The sequence below is a fragment of the Syzygium oleosum genome, unplaced genomic scaffold, assembly GCF_021117445.2.
Source record: "Syzygium oleosum isolate NSW1041296 unplaced genomic scaffold, Sole_v2.1 Sole_v2.22, whole genome shotgun sequence".
Lineage (NCBI taxonomy): Eukaryota > Viridiplantae > Streptophyta > Magnoliopsida > Myrtales > Myrtaceae > Syzygium > Syzygium oleosum.
Window position 1 is genome coordinate 1,996,757 of NW_026607506.1, and position 23,388 is coordinate 2,020,144.

At 41.1% G+C, this 23,388-nt stretch overlaps 3 protein-coding genes across 4 annotated transcripts; all 3 read right to left on the reverse strand.

Moving 5' to 3' along the window:
• Positions 1 to 15: 15 nt before the first annotated feature.
• On the reverse strand, positions 16 to 9,090 carry LOC115669981 (glucose-6-phosphate isomerase, cytosolic). The gene is made up of 24 exons (XM_030591154.2): positions 8,950 to 9,090; positions 8,545 to 8,628; positions 8,371 to 8,447; positions 8,152 to 8,233; positions 7,995 to 8,042; positions 7,438 to 7,593; positions 7,268 to 7,364; positions 6,177 to 6,219; positions 5,487 to 5,554; positions 5,313 to 5,397; positions 4,948 to 4,996; positions 4,229 to 4,301; positions 4,087 to 4,147; positions 3,357 to 3,423; positions 3,132 to 3,188; positions 2,988 to 3,041; positions 2,772 to 2,900; positions 2,227 to 2,290; positions 2,064 to 2,137; positions 1,919 to 1,972; positions 1,780 to 1,848; positions 751 to 840; positions 471 to 578; positions 16 to 305 (listed from the first exon to the last, which is right to left on the reverse strand). Exons 2-24 carry the CDS (start codon positions 8,593 to 8,595, stop codon positions 282 to 284), a joined length of 1,680 nt encoding a protein of 559 aa, XP_030447014.1. The 5' UTR covers positions 8,596 to 8,628; positions 8,950 to 9,090; the 3' UTR covers positions 16 to 281.
• Positions 9,091 to 10,546: 1,456 nt separating this feature from the next.
• LOC115669625 (protein LIKE COV 3-like) lies at positions 10,547 to 13,665 on the reverse strand. The gene is made up of 6 exons (XM_030590790.2): positions 13,471 to 13,665; positions 12,632 to 12,684; positions 12,324 to 12,433; positions 11,375 to 11,542; positions 11,078 to 11,302; positions 10,547 to 10,986 (listed from the first exon to the last, which is right to left on the reverse strand). Exons 2-6 carry the CDS (start codon positions 12,640 to 12,642, stop codon positions 10,880 to 10,882), a joined length of 621 nt encoding a protein of 206 aa, XP_030446650.2. The 5' UTR covers positions 12,643 to 12,684; positions 13,471 to 13,665; the 3' UTR covers positions 10,547 to 10,879.
• A 3,202-nt stretch (positions 13,666 to 16,867) lies between these two features.
• Positions 16,868 to 20,633, reverse strand: LOC115669860 (glucan endo-1,3-beta-glucosidase 7-like). Of its 2 annotated transcripts, XR_004004452.2 has the most exons (6): positions 20,276 to 20,633; positions 19,011 to 19,675; positions 17,953 to 18,276; positions 17,491 to 17,803; positions 17,277 to 17,406; positions 16,868 to 17,128 (listed from the first exon to the last, which is right to left on the reverse strand). XR_004004452.2 is itself a non-coding variant. In XM_030591002.2 (5 exons), exons 1-5 carry the CDS (start codon positions 20,358 to 20,360, stop codon positions 17,091 to 17,093), a joined length of 1,425 nt encoding a protein of 474 aa, XP_030446862.2. In that variant the 5' UTR covers positions 20,361 to 20,633; the 3' UTR covers positions 16,868 to 17,090. The 2 variants fall into 2 exon arrangements, 1 of the variants encoding a protein (XP_030446862.2); XM_030591002.2 differs by lacking the exon at positions 17,277 to 17,406.
• Positions 20,634 to 23,388: the final 2,755 nt, after the last annotated feature.

Below are 23,388 nucleotides of genomic sequence, written 5' to 3' on the forward strand. Positions count from 1 at the left end.
GATCACTGCATTCCATCTCAAAACACGAAATCTGTTGCTTGCCTGATTATTTGATCAATTTGTCAGATGGATGTCATTGGGTCACTAGAGATGTCATTAATTATTTGCCTATGCTGGCAAAATTACTTGAAAGTTCAAAATGTTTCAAGTACGAGGGTCTGTAACACGTGAACACATGATCCTCAAGTCCAGAGGAAGAGATCATTCAGAAATACAGAAGCGAAATATCTCATTCGATTTTGATGGATTCCCGTCATATCCGAGGCAACAGAGTTGGGGGATCAGAGGGCAACATCTGAACTTGCCTGCAACAAAGAAGCAACTGTTAGTGCTGCTGAAGTTCGAGCGATATTAGCCTCTGAACTTCTACATCTGCTAAAGTAGTCCGGAAGATGCGGACTTCTCTTTGCGTGGATTTAGGAACTTTTGCAGGAAACAGATGAAATAGATCAATTGCTGCTACGCTATACCTCCAGATATCTTGTCATCATTGTTGTAGTACTGCAATTGAAGCCTTCAACTGGTTCTCCTTTCACACGAGTTGCGTGAAGTTGCTTCCTCACTTGAGTTGCCAGGGACTGCAAAGACAATGAAATTAGGCTCATGGAGGAACCTCTGGCAGTTCAACTTGCCAAGTGAAGAGACCGCAAATTACATGTAATTGGATCTTATTACAAATAAAATGATGGAAGGCTAGGCTTCTTTGACAGTAAGGAATAACAAGGATAATATTCTCTAGTTGGTGCATACCTTTCCTAACTCAACTCCCCACTGGTCGAAGGAATTGATGCCCCATATGAAACCTTGCACAGCTACTCTATGTTCATAGATCGCCAGTAACTGAGGAATATTATCGTTTTGTTGAAGGTTAGCCAAATAGTACATAGTGTACACAATTCAGCAAGGATAAGAGACAAGCAGGGAATGGAAATGTAAGAGAAAAATAGGGATCTTTGCAAAGAATGGAAAGACGCAGAACCTTCCATAGCCGAAATGTACACACAAGGTCATGGACAAGGGTCAGTTACTATACAATAAGAATTAGCGCAGTAAATCACATTTCTGTTTTGTGCGACTACTATGTCATGGACAAGGGTCAGTTGATCCCATACAATTTTTTACTTGCTTTTGGGGACTTCGTTAATAATTGGTAGCATCTTGAGTTAGTGCTATACACACATCTTTTGAGGTGCTTTCTCGTCATCAAAAAAGGAAAAAAAGAAGCACTAAGTTATTATCTCAACTACGAGAAGATAAGAGTAAAAATTTCGAGAAATTCAAAGAAACGTCAGCAAGGAAGTAAATGTATGGAAGGACTTCTCTTCTCCATTTAACAAACTGGCAAAGGCAGTGGAAACAACTTGAGTACTTAGTAATGTGAAGTATCGAACTTTATATTGAGAAACAGAAGATTTTGGTCAAGAAGTATTCTATTTCTAAATCCGGAGTCCTTAGAGAGATCAAAGCAATCAGATATCCGAGACTGCCATGTAAAGTGCAGGTCACAGATAGAAAGACTCTAGGTTGGCTTAGCAACAACCCTAAGTCATAGAAGTAAGCAAAATGGTAGTCCATATAGAACGCAAATATTGGAATCTTTCATCTGCAACTCATTGCGGCATATATAATGTTTACGTTGGACTTAACAGATAATAGTTACATGAGGGCATACATTTGAGAGAGAGAGAAGGATTAGTTTATGTTACTGGAAGTGTTAACCATTGCTCAAACAAAGCTTCAAACCAGCCAATGACGTCTCGAAAGCAGGGAATTACAAACCTGTCCAATGTTATAGGCAGTCAGGGATGGGAGCAGAAGACTCAGAGAAGGCCTATTACCCGTGAAAGTCTGCAGGAAGAAAAAAAAGCAACAGTCAAGACAAGCCCTGGATTGCAAGAACAAGATTCTGCGAACTTACCTTATGAGGAATAAGATGATGAGGAACGTTCTCCCTTCGTAACTGTTCTGGGGTCTACGCCATACCAAGAAGTGGTTAGACTTCACTTTCGCTAGCAGAGACAATAACTCCAGAAAATGTTCAAAAAACTCTAGAGATAACACACCTTCCCATATGCTAGGGCATCTGGTTGTGCAAAGAAGTTCGACATGAGCTCATCATGGTTATTCACCACTTCACCTAAACAATCGACCATTCCAGTTAGTGCAAACAAATGAATGGATATCAATTAAAGTAAAGGAAGCTTCATCTAACATTGTCATTGTTACCTTTGAGGTAGACAGGTTGCTGACTCTTCACAACGCCGATAAAATCGCAGGGAATAACACGACCCTGAAAGTCAAATATATTGCCGTACAGAGTGTTAACATAAGATTCCATATTTCACTTTTCCAGTAAGGTAACTGATACAAGAAAAAAGGGGTACCCTTTCACAAAAGTTCAAAAAAGGGAAGCTCTAATCAACTCTGTCCATGACAGAAATTTACAGAAAGAATGGTTTTGCGATGACCAAAAATTACACTAATAAGGAGGGAAAATTTTTCCAATTGAAAATAAGCATCGAGATTACAATGGGAAGATTACAAACATGAATATCACCCACATTTAATTTTATTAAATTTAAAATCTACGTGATGGGCATAACTTGTAACCCTCAATTAGAGGCATAGAATGGAGGGAAATACGGCCCAAAACCAAAATTAACTAAAGAAACAACTCAGAAATTTAATTTCCTGTAAACACAATGCAGACATCGATCTAAATACATTGCAGTACTGCTTATGCCAATGAGATAATATTAACCATCGGTTACCTGGTGAATTAGTTGGTAAAAACTATGCTGCCCATTTGTTCCTGGTTCACCAAAGTCTATTTCGCCGGCCTCACCTGGAAGTGGCACACCATCTATTGATACCCCCTTGCCATTACTCTCCATGCTGACCTACATTATGACAGAAACATGGCATCTAAATAAGCAGAGATCAATCTCCAAGGGAAATATAACTGAGCAAAGGGCTTATTATTATGCCTGTTGTATGTGCGGGGCAAATTTCTCCAAGGCTTGAGAGTATGGTAAGATGGCCTGCACAGAAAATCAGAAATCAGAAAGTGAAATGTTTATAAATTTGACCAGAAAACAGTTAAGATCCTAGGCAGAGCAAAGGACACTCACTCTTGCTGGGTATCCTAGAAACGAAACATTCCAGACGCTCAACAAACCTAAAATCACCTGAATAACAGAAAGTCACCAGATTTTACCTCAAGATATCTGTAAGATAGTATCAATGTGGACCTTGGAGGAAGGCCACTAAAAACTGGATATAAAGTTAGGCAATTGACAATTGTAATAAAATAAGTTCTATTGGAAAAATGAAGTCTATGTTGCTAGCAAACTTACAGGTATGTTCTTGTCGAATGGTGCCGAATAGAAATGCTGATCAATGCTTTGAGCTCCCTTCAAGAACCTTAAAGCAATGGCAGGATGTTAACCACATATTAAAGGACACATACAGAGATGTCAGTACTTGAGCAGATTTGTGAGAAGTCGAATCATCAAATTAGAGATATTATAAGTAATAAGCATCACTGAAGTAGTTGACAGGAGAAAGTTTGACAATAGACCGTTCTGCTGTTGAACTCAAATAGGATACTTGATACTTTCAAACCTCAAGTTTCAACTTCTAAATTTAGGTGATCCACTAAGCTAAGATTGGAGAAGTGATACTAGTTGCTGTATTTAACAAAGAGAGATCTGCAATTCATGGAAACAGAATCTGATGGATAAAGAAGAGAAAGAACTGCAGGATTTCAAGACCAACTCAACCAACCAGAAAAATCTGCTGCAATCGCCCACAGAAATTACACAAAAGTCAAAACTCAACAGAATTAATCTTGTTGAAATGATAGCATTGATGCTTCTTATCCTCTTCTTGGGGAAGACATTTTGGGGAAGGAGGGAGGTAAGGTCATTGTCTCTACAACTTACGTTTCAACATATCCTAAGATCAAGGGTGATATTTGGGTGTGGGGATCCAGACATTCGTTACTGGCCTAAAATAACTATAACATGAGCAGAAATCATCACTGACTCACTACAGAACTCTACATAATAAAAGTACTCGTCATACTTCTCAACAATTGGGAAGCCATATTGCAGCGATAAGGGCAATACTCCAACAGCACTGCAAACTACAGAGAGATGTCAAATATCAGTAAACATGAGCAATTCTAGCAGTAGCTAATGCAGCATATAAAGGCAATAATACTTACCACTGTAACGACCACCAACCCAGTCCCAGAATGCAAAAGCATTGTTAGGATTGATGCCAAACTTTTCAACAAGCTGCATATTAGACATGAAATGCTTGTCATTTGGTCAAGAGATAGATGAGAAGCCATCACAATTAACAATGTATATGTTAGAACTGCCATTGAAAACCATTTTCTAGTATGTATACAATTTATATAAAATAGTATTTGGAAATAGACTTAAAAGAGAGGAGATGATTTCAACATGCTCTAGGTCTCATTAATTCATCTTGATCTAGAAAAAGAGATCAAGGTAATCCATCGAACATAATTTAGGGAAACGTGAAGTCACCTCAAAAATGCAGGAAACAACCAGTCATTCCCTTGTGGAAGGTCAGGATTGTAACAAAGTATCAAGTTTTGGCAACGTAAAGTTTTTAGATCATGTAAAGTTCTTAGACCAAGAGAACCATGGGGTCCACTAAAGCAGGTAGCTACTTTAAAGACAACAAAAGAAAAATCACCACATGTTCGGATGCAAAAATAAGCATAACGGAAATGCACATAAAACGAGATGGAATATGTGAATAACGGGAAAAGAAGAGGAGCTCAGTTAGGCAAACATACAGATGTAACCTTATGAAAAATGAATATGAAGAGCAGAGAGAGAAAGCAATTTGCTGGTTAGAGATGGCAAGCTATATGTCACCTATATGCATGGGATGGTAGAGAATTGATACCGGGAGATTAGTACTGACAGCCACCATATGCTTCACAACTGCAGAAGGCCTGTGAGAGCAAATTCAATTCAGTAAATACTGAGAGAGAGAGAGAGAGAGAGAGAGAGAGAGAGAGTCATTTTATTTACAATAGTTTTTGTTCATCAGTAAAAACCTGAAGACTAGAAAATAGAAAATTATTCAATCAGATGACAACCTAGAAGAGTTCCAAAAGAACTTAGTTCTTCAAAGAAGAAACAGGAGAGTTTCTCTTTCGCTCCGATTCCTGAATGTGAAAGACTCTTTACCGAGAAACTTCAAGAGTAGCAGAATTACTCCTGAAATTGCTTCCTTAGGAATGAGTAATACTAGTGTATGGAACTTACCCTAAAGCAGCGGAAATCCACTCTCTCAAAGTCCGAGCATTTAGCATGGTTTCTGCTGTGGTAAAGGTCTTCGAAACCACGACAACTACCATCAAAAGACAAATTCTCAATGAAAAAGCTATCCTAATGGATAGAAAACCATAAGGAAATGCATATGGATAGATTGTTTATTACCAAGTGTAGTTTCTGGACTTAAACCCGAGGTGTTTCTTGCTACATCAATAGGGTCAACATTGGCAAGACTGCCCAGAAAAGATAATTACATCAAATTTTCAACACATAGCATGTCCGATATACTGTAACTATGGTAAAATTCGACCTAGAAAGAGAGAGTACAATAAAATCTATACAGCAGGTAAAATGGCCTCAGAGTAGAAGCCACACTTGCTCAGCATATGTGCACAGTCATATAGTTGTCCATTGGCTAATGTCATCGTATTGAGCTGATCCTGAGAGTGCTTTTAATGTGTCAAAACTATCTATGGCGCATCCTACACCATCACCATAAACAGAGCATTTTCAAAGGAATGACTGGTGTAATCTGATTTCCATTTATTTTTACAACAATAATCCTCCAACGTCGAAGCTGAAGGTGGAGGAGATACGGCCATAAACCAATGATATCGGCAACAAATTCTACACTGAAACAATGATTGCCTGCAAGAGACACCATTTTCTTTTCACATGTAAGTGATTGGTACTTGAATATATACATTTCGTATTACACCTGAAGGTGTAGTTAAAGTGCGATCATTGAAAGAAGATTCGCAATCAGCTGCATGATCCATACACTCACAAGTACCAGAACGCCATGAAAGTGCAACACTATGCATGTTTCTGCATGCACACAACAGGAATACTTACAAGCGCAGCTGACGTCCTCTTGCATGCTCACTGGCCTCAGGTTCTGCGAATTATTACAATATAGCATCAGCAGAATCTTTCGTTGGTGTCATAGAATGCTTAATATTGTCAAACGGCAACTGGAAACCGATAGTAACCAATAGGGATTATGATAATAGCAGTCCTAAAACTTGTGTCGATCTGACACTTAAGTCCTAAAGCATTCTTTTTCGTGCATCTAATTCTAAAACTTTTCACACGAGATGCATTTCAGGACTTCCATTAAGTCCATCTGTTTTTTGTGGACGAAAAATCCTATGTGGCTTATCATTTTTTCAATCTTATGTGGCTGTTAGTCACAAAACGACGTTTCTTAGCGCTGCATCAAGAATTTTTTTTAAAAACCCAAAATAAAAATTTTAAAAGAACTTAAAAACTTTTTCTAAAAAGAGATTGAATCATTGCAGGGGCAAGTGGACAGAGGGGCTGTGTGCCAGCCCCTCCTTCATTGGCGAGGCCCAAAGCCCCTCACTGGGGTATCAGCCAGGGTCTCCCGCTTGCGGCAAGGGCGGCCAACCCTCACCTTTGGCCAAGGCCGGCCACCCTTCCTGACACTCGATGTCAGCAAGAGTGGCTGGCCCTCGCCAAAGTACAAGGCCCGCCCTGCTGTAAACCCCTTTCCTTTCTCTCTGTCTTCACTCTTTCTATTTTCTTTGCCTCTGATCAGGCGAGGAGCAACAGTCCTTGCAGACACCCTGGTGAGGGTCGCCAGCCATCACCAGCAAAGGAGGGGGTGACGCCGCTGGTGTCTGCACAAAGCAAACCCATTGCACCCCCCCCCCCCCCCCCCTTTCCGCCATGAGCTCCCTTCTCTCCCTCCCATTCTTTTTACTGTGGTCTTTCTTTTTTTTTTCCCCTGATGTGGCACCAAATCCGTCGGAAAGAAGAACAATTAATGAAATTGCCACGTGATTTTCCGTCCAAGGAATGTTAATGAAGGTCACTGAAGTCCTGAAATGCACTTCGTTTACAAATTCTAGGACTTAAGTGCCGACTCCGTACAAGTGTTAGGACTCCTACTGTCATTATCCTTAATCCATCATTAAACCAACCTGTCTGGAGAGCTGTATGCACAAACAAAGGACCAAGGAAGCTTCCACCAATACCAATGGATATTACATCTTTCAAAACTTTACCAGTGGCGCCAACCTATCATATAGTGTCATTTAGCTTAAGATCTAACAATGCTAAAGAAAAATAAAAATCCAGAGCTGTCCATTACCCAAGAACCACTGCGAACCCTTTCTGAAAATTCTTTGATCTTGTCCAGAACATTCCAAACATCAGGGACGACATTTTTGCCATCACTGCAAATAACTGCATCCCGTGGAGCTCTCAGAGCTACATGCAGTACTGATCTATTTTCTGTACTGTTTATCTGCAAAGGCCAAGAAAGAAAAACAGTTAGCAACTCCACGATTTACTAATTGTGATGTTATTTACCACAAACACAATGATTTAATAGTTGTGTTATAATTTATTTTGTTCTCCCTAGTACATGTGAAAACTGAAAATTAAATGCCAATTACTCTTAACGAAATTCATTATTGACTAATCAAGTGCCTACTAAATGCCAAGCAGGCCATCTCCCAGAGAACCATATCGACTCATTCAAGTGAGTTTACCATAAGAAAAATAAACCCAAAGCTCTCATTGCAGTTGCACCAATCAACTCAGAAATCCTATGACAATGAATTAAAGCGTTTCAATTTAGTTGTACATAGTAGCATCTAACAGACCACAAGTCATTTCACTAGTAAGTGGATTGCCAAAACTTACATGCTCTCCATTGTACATGCGTTCAATCTTCTGCTTGAGAGATGCTGCCTGCAGAAATCAAAGATGTCCAAACGACAATATCATAAATATCTTAGTTTCAGGAACATATAGTCCACATTTAATTTGAAATATACCCATCACCCCAACAGCTACGAACCTCTGCTAACGTGAGGAGCTTGTCAACAGTGTCAAGAGTAGCACGCTGCCGTGAGTAGTCCAACAGTATATCATCGAACTCGCTGTAGAAAAGCTTCGATTACTTAAAAATAGTATCTTTTCACGCTTGGTTCACAATACTTAATCCCACGATAGCAGGACAGCATCTCGAGGAAGATTAAATAAAGAGCTTAGGAAAAGGTCCGACGGAGGTGCATACACCATCATAGACTGGCACCGTTGGGCGTCGCTCATCAATTCTCGCAGATGGGTCCCCTTAATCTCCTCCACATGGCCCTGCACGACACCACATTTTTCACCGCGCGTCAAATACAGTTCCCGTCATATCAACAAACACCTTCAGGACACCTAAAGAAAGGCGAGCTAGGCCCACCTTCAAGTCGTTCCACGGCTGAGTCTCGCTGATCAGAGCAGGCGAACCCATTTCGAACGCGCTATACCGCTCGAAACCAAACCGCTGCACCGGAAACCATCAACGGAAGTCATGGTCATAAACCGTTCGAGATCTAACTTCGACGGCTTCATTAACAAAAGAACGAAAAGAAAGAGAGGCTAGATTATAGCCATCATGCTATTCAGCAATCTTCAGGCGAACTAAAAAGAACGTCATCGTCCGGGCGGAACGAGACAGATAAGAGGCGATAATCGCATCGGACGAGGCGGCGCGAGGACGGGCAAATGGCGCCCGCGGAACGCAGGGAAGGCGGTCGCCGGAGGTGCGAGACGGGAACGACAAGACGGCGGCGGCGAGAGGAAGGAGAATCGCAGCCGCAGATACCTGGAAGGTGGAAGATGAACGCTGCCGACGGCGACGGCGACGGCGGTGATGAGAAGAACCAAAAATGCAAAGTGGAGGACGAACGAGAGATATCGACGGAGCTGACAGACGGAGAAGAGAGAGAGAAAAGTGGGAAGGTTCGCCAAAAAGGAAAAAGCCGCACAGCACAGCACGGCACGGAGGGACGTCGCGTCGTCACGTGGCGCCGGCGTGCGGGCTTCGCTCGTGCGGCACCTCTCGAGCATTGGCGGGGGCTTTCTAACGACTCTCTGTGCGCGCACGCAGATTGCAAAAATTTCCGTTAGCCAGAAAATTTATTAATAAAATAAATTGGGACTCGTATGACTGCCGGCGCCGTATGAAGAAAAAAAAAATGAGGGTGTTGGAGTGAAAGTCAACTTAATTTAAATGAAAAATAAATACCATCAAAAGCACTAAATCATATCCATTGTAATATCAAAATTTCAAACTTTTTTCGTATTGCCAAGACCTCGAATTTGTACTAGCGTGACAAAAAGTACATTTTGTTTACTACCGGTAATCCTAAATTTTGCTCATTGTGACATTAATATCTCAAATTAGTTTTCTTGTCGGGCCTTCGATACACAGAACTTTTGTCGAGTATCGGTGTGACATGATTTTAGGGTTCTGGTGACGAAAGAAAATCGCGGGTATTAGTGTCACAATGCACGTCGTTTACAATATCTGGGAACACAAAAAAATGTTTGGGGGTATTGATGTCACAACGTGTCTAGTTTAGGATTTTTTGTGATATTGATCTACTCAAAGTCATGCTCCACCTGTGCAGCACTGGAATTGGATTGGATTCGATTCTTTGTTTTATCCAATGAGCTCTAAACTTGTGAATCGGTCTAGTCTGAGTTCGAACTTCGTCAAACTTGACCCAAATAATCTATGTGCTTCTCCGACCGATTAGATTCAGAGTTAGTCTCCTATAATCTTCACCCACAATAGAAATAACATGGTATGCAATCGACATTACGGAACGGTATAGTCTTTAGTCTTTAGATAGGAAAGATCAATCACGCCTATTGTGACCTTAAATGGCCAGAAAGCCATGAACTCTAACAATTACGTCCGTACTTGTTTTGCTTTTATTGTTTTTACTTCTTGTGATTTTATTTTACGATGCGTTCATCTGCAGATATATTTACTCAATATATGCGTGCGATTGAAATTCTGGACCTCTGTTCTTGGCACCTTCTTCATTGTCATAATTACAGTTTGTGAACAGGACGGCTGCAGCATTAGTATACAGAAAAGATTCAAAACAAGGATCTGCAAACTTTTTATCTCCGTGGCTGTATATTAACCATTTAGTCTGCGGGAGATGAATGTCGACAAGTCTTATCTCCCACGGAATCCGGAAAGAGAAAAGAGGAAGAGATAAAGAAAGATAGAAAGGAAACCGAGCTTTATTCCTGTTTTTAAGGGTATATCGCCAAAAGGTGTCGCCATCGCAGGTCGAACTCATTGCCAACTTTTTGCAACCAAATGCATTATTAATCCTGATTACCATGTTGTTGTTGTTTTTTCCGCCGGAGCTTTGTTAAAGAAGGTTCAGAGCAGTCATCACTTTTCAGGACAAAACGAACTTTTTACAATAGGCAACAAGCACAATGTGCTGCTATTCGAGTAAAAATGGTCTTAGCCAGTTAGTTTTCTTCACTTGCAGGATTCTTGTTCTCGCCCGGTCAGTCATCATCACAAACTGACAGCTAGAACCTAAAGATCTACCCTGTGGTAAGGTTGTTGCCAGTTAAAGCTGAATCGTAGTCTCTGCAGAAGTTTGTTAAATTCATCCGGCCAGGAAATGGGAAATGGATGCATATTTACAATAAGGCGACCCAAACGAGAACCAGTGCAGTGCTTATTCTGGCCAAATCGACGCTATAGATAGAAACCTGCTTCATACTTTCAATGCCGCCAAATTGCCGATTCTTGCTGCCGGAGTGACCTGTGCATCCACCGTCGTCAATATCTGAGGTATCGACATGCCTCCAGAGATGACAATTTCTGCATCACGCGCGCAAGAAGATTATAACCCAAACGACCATTCTAGATATTGATTAATAAAGAACACCAGCTTTGAATTTGAAGACCATACCGATCCCTTCCCGAACAGATAAGTTAGGCCTTATGATATCATTTGAACTTATCAGAAAGATGTCCCCCATGTAGAGGTGGTTAGAAGGCACATAAACACAGGTCAATTCTTCTTCACCGACGTTTCTTTGGAGAATAACGGAAGACGTAATAAAACCAAATGCATATTCGCCAATACGTGGATGCCTTATTATAGCCACTTCTTTGAATGCGTTGGTGCTTTGATCTGTAAGAAGATGCAAGGAAACACTTATTAGAAATCAGTAGCTAAGTCGGCACAATGTATCCGGAGATATACCTGGTGATATTGCTGCACTAATTTGCTTTGACGCAGAATAAATATAGCTCACGAGCGGCATTTTCTTAATGAACCATTCACCAAGGGTGAGGACAGAGGTTCCTAACCATGAAGACATGAAAATCCCAACCAAGAAAATGAAAGTGATGGAGGTGACAAATCCAAGACCTGCAGATGACCAGATAGTCCCATAAAGGAGGTGGAATTATTAACGCATTCAAAATCAGTCTGTTGAATTCAGGTCAGACAAAATATGGTTTACTGAGCATAAGGCGACAGTATGTTGCCTTGAGACATGCACTAGTAGGCCTAGTACATGAACCACTTTTGTGTTTGTCACTTATAATGATTCATAAGTTTCAGCTAAACAGAATGCCCTTATTCAGGAAAGGGTAATTTAGGACATACAAATGCAAGATCCAGTAGAAAGGAAACCATAAACCCAATTTGCTTTCAGACAGTCAGAGCCAGCAGATTCACCTCTAGTGGAAAGTTTCGTGAGTTCTCATACACAATTAAGGGACAAAAGACGAGTATTATTTTGTATCAAACAGATGAAACACATCAGACCTATCTATAATGCTTATTGATTGGACCTATTTGCCTTTCAAGCACTTTACATGCAGGATGTTGCCTATGCGAAAAAGTTACTAGATGCAAAAAATGTCAAAAGTAGACTCCTCTCACCATTGTCAGGGTAACAATCTGTACTCATTCGACAAGCATGACATATTACTGTATAGAAATATAAGAATCTCCCAGAAAGAGCACTATACAGTAGTTTCCTCATTATGCGCCGTAAGGAGCATTATGAGGGGTCAAATGCAATTTAGGATGACACCAGTTTTACATTCACGCTTGAGAATTGAACCGTATTTGCTGCAGCTGCTAACAAATTGCATAAAACCTTAAGAGCAATTGCAGTGACAAATACTCAAACAATACTCACCAAAGATGTTAATCCCTAGATGGTTATAGATTGGAGAGAAGAACCCATCCACGAAATGAACGAAACCCCACGTGACATAAAATGTAATGGCCATCGGAAGAAGAATGACACTGCAAACAATGACAAACTTTCTCACTTCGGTAAAAATTAGTCAAATAATCGTGCTAGAGACTCAAAAAATTGTATACAGCAACAATGAACCTTCAAAAGGTAGTGGTAACTTGACAAAATGATTTGACAAATCTAATAGGATGAAGATGAGAATTTCCCAATATATCATTGGGAGAAAAAGAAGGAAGATGGCATACCATCCCGTCATAAACTTTTTGGAAGCCCAGCTCTGGACAACTTTGGAAATTGCCTATGGAAAAGAAGAAACACAGTTACTATCCACTTATGGAGACCAAACCACATAAGATGGACGAATGCTACGATGTCTAACGATTCATTCTAGTCATAGTTTTCATCTCATAGATGTACTCGGTCATCGCAGTCACGGATATCCCACCTCTGTGCAGGAGGAAAATGTCAGAAAACCTCAGATTATCTCAAATTTAACCAGATTTTTCCAAGGAGCTGAGCAGGAGGTAATCAGTTTCTGTTTGGCCAAGTTTCATGTACAGACAATCAGTATTGCCACAGCATATCCTTAGCAACCCCAACTTTAGCTGTGGATTTTTACGATCATCGGTCTTCCGTCTAATTATCTGCCTTCATTTTTCAGCTGACAACTTTTTCTTTCTACCACTTCGGCGAATACCTCAGCCGGAACTCCATATGACAAGGCCAGCTCTTATCAATTCATTTGTTTTCCTAGCGCTCAATCTCCATAATGACAGCAAATTATAAGCCTTCCTAATCCGGATAAAAATTGCGATCAGGGTTTATCCGAAGATCGCCGGCGCCCGAAAGAGAGATCAGCTAAACCGAATCAAGGAACCAACAAACCACGCATTTTCTCCACCGAACCAATCGGCAAACGCAGCTTAAAACTAGAGCAAACGGATCGAAGAAACCATCCACACGCGAGCGATCTAAACAGATAGAACAGAGCGATGATGATGATGCTGGTGGTGGTGTGCGGCGGCGGTGGTGGTGGTGGTGGTGATGTGAGAGGGAGAGGGAGAGGGAGGGAGGAGAGAGGGACCTCTCGGCCGGAGTGATGATGGGAGGGCGCCACGACAGCCAGCGAGGACGACGGAGACGAGGACTTGGAGCCGCCATTGTCGGGGAGGGCCGACACGGGAATCAGCAACTCGCGATCTCTATCCCTCTCTCTCTCGTCGCCATCGCTTTGCGTTTCTTCGTGCTCGAACTCAGATTTGTTTCGAGTTCATGGAATTCGTCGGCAGTTTAGTTGGTTAGGGATGTGCGGGGGTCCCTTATAACTGTCAATCTCAGTTCCGACCAATCACATCAAAATGGGCTTCCCTAGGCCCAAAAATCATAGATAAAAGGGATAACGATGGAGTCTCTGAATTTTGACCCGAAATTTTGGTCTAACGTGAAATATAATCTCTAAACTTTTAATTTGATCGATATGATTCCTGAACTTTCTATACATATTCAATATAGTCCCTAAATTATATAGAAATATTTAATGTAATCCCTGAACTTGAATTATTAGAAAAACTATATTGAATATTTTTATATAGTTCACGGATTAAATTGAACATCATGGACCATATTGAATAAATTAAAAGTTCAAGGACTACATTAAACATTAGGCTAAAGTTTAGGAACTACATTGAATAAATTAAAAGTTTAAGGACAATTACACATTGAGCCAAAGTTCGGGAACTGTTTGTGTCATTATCCCTTTGTTCAATTTAGTATTGTATTTTTTTCTGCCAAAATAGTCTTTCTGTTAAAAAACAGTGAATAAAAATGCCGACGTGACCAATAAATTTCTATTTAATGCTGACTTACTGTCCCTCCTGCGTTGCTTTTAAATTCGTTCGGAAGTGTAAAACAAAATAAATATGGTTAGAAATACAGAAAAAATAAAATAAAAGTAAAGAAAGAAAAAGATAAAATAATACTAAAGTTTCTCAACAAGAAATCTCTTATACCTTCCTACCACTTGGTCGACCCCGCTTAGCGAAATGACATTGAAATTTGTTGTTATTGGTTATGAACATACTAAAAACGCAATGTTCCTCCAATGACAGGATTAGGAGGGAGCGATTTCAGATTTTTTACAGGGTTCACGTGGAACCTAGAACCTACCCTCGTGTATAGGTTCCTAGGGGCGTCAATGGGTCAAGTCGGGTCGGGCTCGACCTGCCCCGAAACCTGTAGGGTCACGCCCGACCCGACCCGCCCCGCCCCGCCCCGTCCCAATCCGAGACCCTTTTTAGCATATAAACCAAGAGAAGGGTCGGGTCGGGTCGGGTTTCATCGGGTCGGGTTTCGTGGATTGGGAGTTGGATCATTTAGGAATAAATCAATAAAATAAAAATAAAAATAAAAAATTTCCCATGAAAGCAATGTTTCTCTCTCATGAGCTTGGAATCATCTAGACTTCCATCTACGCCTCCTCCTTCTTCTTCTCCTTCTCCTTCTCTCTCTGGCGAATTTCTCCATTGAAGACGACTTCTGCAAGAGAGCGCAAGTGAAGAAGGAGAAAGCTCCCGCCTTTTGTTGTTCCCTTTCCATGGAATAGCAATAGTCGCGATTGCTTGCGTGTTGCGCTTCGCATATAAGCAGCCCGGTGGTGGTGTGACTTGTGAGGGAGTCAACCAAGCTCTCGAGCGTCGTCCCCAAACTTCCCAAAGGTTCTTGCCGGCTAGGGTTTCTATGTTCTTCGTCCGATCGTCGTTTCCCCGCTCTCGAGTTCCTCCTCGTCGGCTAGTGGAATCGTCGAAAGGATTGGCGCGATTGGAGCCGGGTTCCGCTTCCCGAAGTGGCGGCCATGCGAAGCGGAGCTGAGGTTCGGGGAGTGGAAAGAAGGGTGGAGCAAGCGAGCATGGGGGGTGGGGTCTCGACATGGTAATCGGGTTCTAAGGATGCCGAGCTTTGTTCCAGCGAATCCAACCTCCAATTCCATGTGAATCTCTCCCTCCTTCGGTTTAATGATGGGTAAGCAGTAGTTGGACGGAACAGAGGAAGAGAACAACATTCTATCAAGTCAAAAAGTCAATGGGAAAATAATTTAAAAATCAGCGCGGGCCTGGACTCTAGAAAATCTATTCATGTTACTTCTGGCTCTAATGGTGTCAAAAAGCCAGCGCGGGCTGGGCCCGACCCTACCCTGACTTGACAATACCAACACCTAAAAACTCTACCCCAAGCATACTAAGGCCTGACCCCAAAATACCCGAAATTTTAGTAGGTAGGCCCGCCTGCCACGGCCATGCTTTGACACCCCCAGGTGCTCTCATTTTTCGAACCTAAAACCCGCCCGTCAACCTAAAACTCAAACTGAATCCTGAACCTACCATATCACAAGTGATCCAAGCATTCAATGTTTTTTTTTATTGCATTTTTAGTTAAACAAAACAAAAATGAACATAATAATACTGAACAAGCTTGTCATTCATCAAAGATAATACAAAAGAATAATTTTCCTGGTATTACGTTTTAAATAAATATAATTAAAATAAGAAATCATTACGTGAATTGATACTAGAGGTGAGCAGTTTCATGTTCTGTATAGGTTCCACCCATGATAATAGGTTTTTCATTTTTTGGAACTTGGAACCTATCCTATCACAGGTTTGAGGATCGGTTCCAGAGTCTACTCAGGTTCCACTTGTATTATTAATTGAACAATTGCTGTGAATCATCACCTTTAATAACCATCACTTACTGTTATGATCGACCAACCACAACTTATATTTAGACACACGAAAAATATGAAATATTAACAAGTCATAAAATGAAAACTCAGACTAATAGTTCCAGAACATACATTCATCATTTAATGTCATGAAACAACGCAGGTTTCCATTGATCGGTTCTCGTGTTCTAAGGTAAAACCCGAAACCATGCTCACCCCTAGGCAGGATAGAGGACAAAGCTCCAGTGGATTATTACAACACATCTAGGTGCTCCTCTAACCATTCAATGGTAGCTTCTTCTCTTATGTTTTTTTCCTGTTTTTCAAGTTCATACAGTGCCCATACAGTGCCCGGAAACCGCAGCTGAATTTAGAAGCTAAATCTCATCATCCGTCAGAATCACCTCCGAACTGGTGAATCATAGCTTGTATTGGGGGAACATGAGATTGCTGCCACCGTAGGGCCAAAGAAATCTAGTGCGATGCGCGATCATCTGAGTTACAATTGCATCGAAATGTCGTAGTGAATCACCTTCCTTCGGCATATCAATTGTTCGCATCGCGGCTTTAATATCTCTTTGATGGAAGTCCAAAGTTTGCTGATATAGGGCATGCCACTTAATTCGAGATCATATGCTAACCTTATATAGTTACAGAGTACAAGTTCTCAGATAAATATTTAAGACTGGTGTTTTGGAGATCAGCGAGTGTTTCGGCCGTAAGCTCACGAGCCGATCCGTGACTATGAAATGAACGTCCGCAGTTAAATATAAATTCACTTTGACAAACCACTTGATTGGCGCAATAGAATTCCTATACATGGAAGCCATCAAGTTTGAGTAATTGCTACAATCCTACACCATGTAGGATTGAATTTCTGTCGATTTTGCAACGGCAGTAAAGTACAACACCAATATAAGTACCTAAAGCATTTGCCACACTTCACAACTTCTCGGTTTACTTGAAAGAATAACGATCCTCCGCCTTCAGCTCGCTCCACTTGGGTAGACACAGCCACCGTAACCTAGAAAACAAAGGGATCGATTGTGTAAGTCAGATTTGCCAACGATTTGAAAGCGGGTGAAGGCAAATGAAATCCTCCGTTTCATTACTATGTAATGGACTAGAAGGAGAAATGAGTGAACATCTGCCAGCAACATCAAACACCTTACATAGTCATATACAGCTAGGAGGAATATGCTGCTGCTTCTTCATGGGATCTTCAAGTACAGAGGATTACAGAGAACAGAAAGGAAAAGAGTATCTGTTCGGGTCGTATCATTGATAGGACCCATGATGGGCCTGTGGATTTTAATGCCAATGGGAAAGACTCATTTTAGTTGGAAGGCAAATGAACAGAAACTGTCTAGAAGTAACGGTACTCACTTGGGTTGTTGGATGAGACTGTGGCAGTCTGCGAGAAGTCGCAGTTCAAAGGACTGCGGTCAGAGTTCTGGTAGAAAAGATTCATGGCATATGCAGCATGTGATGCCACGGTGTTAGGCACGTAGCAAGCCCCACCAGGTTGGATCGGCTGGCAATTAATTCCTTGCCCACAGGCGTAATCCAAGTTCGCCTGCAACTGGGCATCCGACACCCCATCCTTGGGTATGCACCAAGTTGCATTATCGGGCTTTGGCGTTGGGGCAACAGGTGTCTTTGGCGATGGCGCGACGGGTGTCTTCGGCGCTGCGGGAGCCTTCATCAAGAGATAGTATGTTAGTTAACCACCCAAAGTCGATGATCAGGAACAAGCAGCATTGACAAAGTCGCTAATATTAGTCACTAGTCAGTATCAAGGGAAACCTTGGAGACTATAGCGGCAAAGATGGACAATTTGATTCTCACCTGGCTACTCTTGGAGAGGCCGACGTCATAGTTCATGGAAAGATCCGTCTTAAAAAGACCAAATGCACGCTCAGAAGCGGGTCCAGGTTTCAAATCCTCATCGTACAGGGCAAACAGATAAGTGTCTACTGATTTTCCAGGCATCAAGGGAGTTCCAACCATTGAGCGGAGGTGAGCTATCAGATTACCGTTATAGGCCTTCGCGTTCTCGATGCTAGGGCCAACCTCGTTGCTGTCTCCCTTGTATGGCCAACCGGTCTCAGCCACTACAATCTCCACATTTTTAAACCCAAACGAGTTTAATGCAGAGCGAACAGCATCCACCTGCAAACATAGTGTTTTCTGTCAGTCAGCCGCCCCTGTTCTGCAGCTATTGCTAAAAATTAAGATTGAAAGAGAATAGGGGAATATAACTTGGGATCCAGTGAAAAGGATCAACAGGCCATAGTTGCCTGTATCTGGTTTGATCTTTCAAGTGTAATAAATGACTCGTTGTACTGAGATAAACATTTTATTGCTTCAGAGTCTAAAAGATTTAACTTTTGTCCTTACCACAAAATCATGGAGATTGTGAGAATTAATCTACTTCTCGTTACAGATATCTTTGTTCTAAGATCACATACTCATGTAAAAACAAGTCATAAGTCGTTGCGCATTCATTCGGGGAATCAAGTCTGCATCTTTGCATAGTTGGATGAGGCATTCTTTTTTCTTGTTTCGTTAAGGAAGTGCTGAGACTCAATGGACTATGGCTTTGATGAAATTTGAGTAGGTTAATAGAAAAACCGTTGCCAACTACTAAGATACCAAAATCGACTTGCCTAAACTCTACTGATTTCAAAGTATTCATCTGTCATCAACTTAAGACAAACTTCTTGTTATCGGGAACTTTTCACCAACATAGTCCACTCAATTGGGGAAACATAGCCATTCTAGTACAAGTAGAGTGCAAGCATCCTTCAGCTGCAATTCAAATTAGCAACTGAACTAGGCCTTATCGCGGCAAATTGAAAAGCAAACAACTATAAATAAGAAGGTTGCATGAGTTGCTGACTCACCTGAGCATCAAACATATTGGTGTACTTGATGTTGGTGTTGGTATCGAGCCTCCCAGCATTGGGTTGGAACAAGCAGAAAGCCAATGTCTCAGGCCTAGGATCACTCCTGTACGCGAAATAGGGATATGGATTGATAGCAAATGGTGAACCGGTTGCATCGTTAAACCCCAAGATTCCCTTCATCAAATCACCGAAGCTGGGGTCAAAACTTCCAGAAGACGGCGGCTCAGAGGACTTAAGCACAGCCATGGAATGCACCGAGGACACCTTGATTTTCCCTCCCAGGGACATGGCATTAAGCGCATTCTGCATGTTCTGCATCGCCGGCAACAGCTGAGTCATCAAATTATGGTCTCCGGAGGTCATTACCTCATTGCCCACGGTGATGAGGATGATTTTACTCGAGGGATAGAAGGGAACCACGTTTGTGTTCACCCAATTCTTTGCGAAGTTAGGATCATTTGCCAGAGCAGGAATGTCGCCATTCGCCGCGCCGATGACAATTCCAATACCCGTGTTTGCTAGAGCGCTGATTATGGCGGGGTCCGATCCATATAACCGGACCTTCTCGATCGACGTTGATTGAAGTAGCTTCGCGGTGGCCGACGGCGGCGGTAGGTTATCCGCGACCTGGCCATAGTTGACTCCAATGAATGACTGCGAATCTGCGTGCAAATATCGTGTTAGCTAATCATGGATTAGACACAATCACTCAAAATTTTTGGGATTCTGATCCTTTTAGCTTCTCAATTGCACACTGACTTCTTGACTAATTGTTCTTCACTGCACATGTTATTCCCTAAGGAAAGCTAAGATAGAATGTGAAAACTCACAATAATACTCCATCGTACACAGACTAAATGACGGGACAGACTCTAATTGAGCGCGCAAGGTGCTCCATCGCTCGGTATATTGATTTTCTGGACCAGTCTTCACATACCCAGCATGACTTGACGACTCAATGTTAAAAAAAAAGGATCATGCCGACGAGGGCGGCGAGCACTCCTTGACCATACTAAATAAATTTTCATATCCAATGCAGGCTTTATCTTGACATTTTTCATGTGCCTGGGCACCTGTTAACAGAATAAAAGAAGAAAAAAGCGGTTTGCAGCATCTCCAAAATCTTGTCTAAAAGAGCAGGAACTCCAGCAAATACTATGATCCTGCAAAAACCGGGTTGGAACTTTCGCGCAACTCAAAACAAGAAAACTCCACACGATTACCGCGCGTTGCGTGATTGAATTGGGATCAGAAAAACTTACCCGCGAAGCAAGACGCCTGCAAGAGGACGATGAGGAACAGGAGGGTGGTGAAGGGCGGAATCGCCATGATCGAAAGGAGCTTCATTCTCCGAGTTTCTTTGCCAATGCCCAAGAACACACACACAACACGACGCGTGGGCAGAGAAGCAAAGAGGAGGAAGAGAATATAAACACGAAAGGTGAAGCTTTCGATGTACAAAAGTTTCAGGAAAAAAAGAAGAAAGAACGGAGAAAACAAAACGAAAGAAAGAAAAGCAAAAAAGCGCGAGCTTGAGTGTGGAAAAGGGCGTTCGAGAGTGCCTTGAAGCTGGAAACTTTCCGTGTCCCAGCACCACGTTTCAGATAAAAGAGCCGTAGCAGCAGCACTTCTATGCTATGCCAGCACTTCGTGGGAGACGCTGATGACGAGATGCAGAGGAGTGGGTGGGGTGTGGGGGGATCTAAACGCCGTGTCGTTTCTGCAGTGCCGTTTGAAGTGACGGGAACGCCCCCCGTTTCGACCGTTGCGTTGAATCCTCGTCGCGCTACGTAATCTTGGGCCAATGATTGCATGGTGGCACGTGCATGAAAGCGCCATCCAGATTGCATTTTTTTCAAATCGTAATGGGGAGCAGAGGAGGGAGATGTATGAATGAGCGGACGACAAGGCTCATCATCATTTACTTCTCTTAGAAGGACCTTAACGTTACAAATCATCATCGTTTGGTACTTGCCTACTTGGAGATCTGTCTCCTTTGTCAAACTACAGGCTGATATTTGACCCAATTTTTGTATAAGGGGTATCGATGTTTCGGTCCGATCGGGTTTCCATGATACTCGACTCGAACCGAATTATATGGGGTGTGTGCTTGTTTTGACCCGAACCGAGTCGAGTATGTAGAATAGTTTTTTAATGATGTGGAAGGAGCTCTTGTTAATTAGTCACTTCATTTCTCTCTATCTCATCTCCACACCCAAACAAGACGAAGGAAATTGCAATTTCAATCGCTTTTTTTCTCTCTCCATTTTCCTTTCTCTTCCATTCCCTCAATTTCATTCCTAATTTAGAGTTACCGGAAAAAAAAAGTGTCAGATGGAATACAGATTTGCACACTTAATCGTGGATATGCAAATTCTCTCAATTCATCAGGTCAAAGTGACTCGGCTCAATCGCCCAAAATCATAGTAGCCAGTCATCAAAAGAGGACAGCAGCGCGAGATATTTAGCACATGACGTGTCAAGACCTTTGAGGGATCAGTTGAGCCCGGCGATGATCGGAACATTCTTACCAATAATTCAAAAGTAAGGGCGGATCGAGCATAAAGATACCCACAAGTTTCATTTAATTAAGTTTAGCACGGGATCGTAGCCAAAAAGGGGAACCACCAAACCCTCATAAAGATTCGATGTCCTCCAATGGATTTTGCCTTCCCTGCTAAGGAACTGAACATTCCCTCTCGACGCATTTTCAGGATAAAGTAAGGAATTAAGAAAAGTTGCAGCATTTCACGTGGGAGAGCCCACGGTAAGAGATCAGAAAGAGCTTCTCGTGTAATGAAAAATCGAAGGAACATCTTGTTTTGATCTAAAGGTGAGAAAAGGGTACAAAAGAACAAAAGGTGGACCGACTTTCAAGTAAGAAAGGGATAACTTGGGACTCAATTTATGCCCCTAGCAAATATATGGAGGGTAAGCAAGCTTTTTGAAATTTAAGCTCGAGGCTCGCCGGCACGGACCTGGTGATGTACATTCGTAATCGAGAACGTGAACCTTCGTGGAGAAGACGGTCAAATTAAGGCTCCATTTATTTCACGGCAAATGAATGATTTGGAAAATATTTTCCTAAAAAGAACCGCTTGTATTTCTTACAAAAATGAATGAATGGCAAGTATTTTCATTGTCCATGGAGATATTTAGACATAAATTATTATCAATAATAAAAATATTTTCCATTGAACAAAAGATATTTTCATCGTCCACGGAGATGTTTAAACATAAATTATTATTGATAATGAGAATATTTGCTATTGACTAATTATTCCAAGCTATATAAGCGATTATTTTTTATGAAAATATTTTTCAAATTATTTATTTTTCACAAAACAAACAAAGTCATTTAGAGCTATCTTTAAGGAACATAAGAATCTTCATTTTTGCAAGCTATGTTCCTGTCCTAATCAATTTCTTCAAGGAAGATATGTTTTTAGCGCACGTTGGGACGATTCTATTATTCTGGTATTAAAAGAATGGATTGTAGATTTCTGAAAAAGCTAATAAATGTCAAAAAATAATGATAAAAAAGCGATTATTACAGAAATGGTCCCTCAACTTTGGCATATTGTGCAATGTTGTTCTTGAACTTTTAATCTGTTCAATGTGGTCCATATATTTTAGCCCAAATGTGCAATGTCGTCCTTAAACTTTTAATTTGTTCAATATAATCCATGATCTCTATTGGTAAATGCTCAATCCAATCTCTTGATTATATGAAAATATTCAATGTTATCTTTATATTAATCAAAGTTAACATAATTAACTGATTTGACTTCCAATCCGATAAGTTTGAATGGTGGACCAAAAAATAACGTTATATGTGGATTATCCACGTAAGATATTCATTCTAATTGAATTGAATATCACGTGGAGAATGCACGTATAACGTTTTTTTTCACTATTCAAACGTATCGAATTGGAAGTCAAATAAGCAAATTCTGTTAACTTGAATTAATAGAAGGACAACATTGAACATTTTTATGTAATTTAGGGATTAAATTGATCATGAATCAAAAGTTCAAGAACCACATATTAAAAATTTAGAGATAATATTACACATTGGCTAAAGTTCATGAACCACATTAAATAAATTAAAAGTTCAAGGATAATACACATTGAGTCAAAGTTGAGGAAACTTTTGTGTCATTTTCCTAGAAAAAAAATTATTGGCCACCTTATTTCCCGATGATTTGTTAGTAATTTATTGACACTCTTATGCAAGTACCAAACTTTTTTTAACATTTTGCCAATTACCAACTTATCTTATCTTTTACCAATTTTTATTTATCTTCCTTACAAACATTTTAATTTATCAACTCTTTAGTGAATATACTAAACTTTATCTGAACGATTTGCCAAC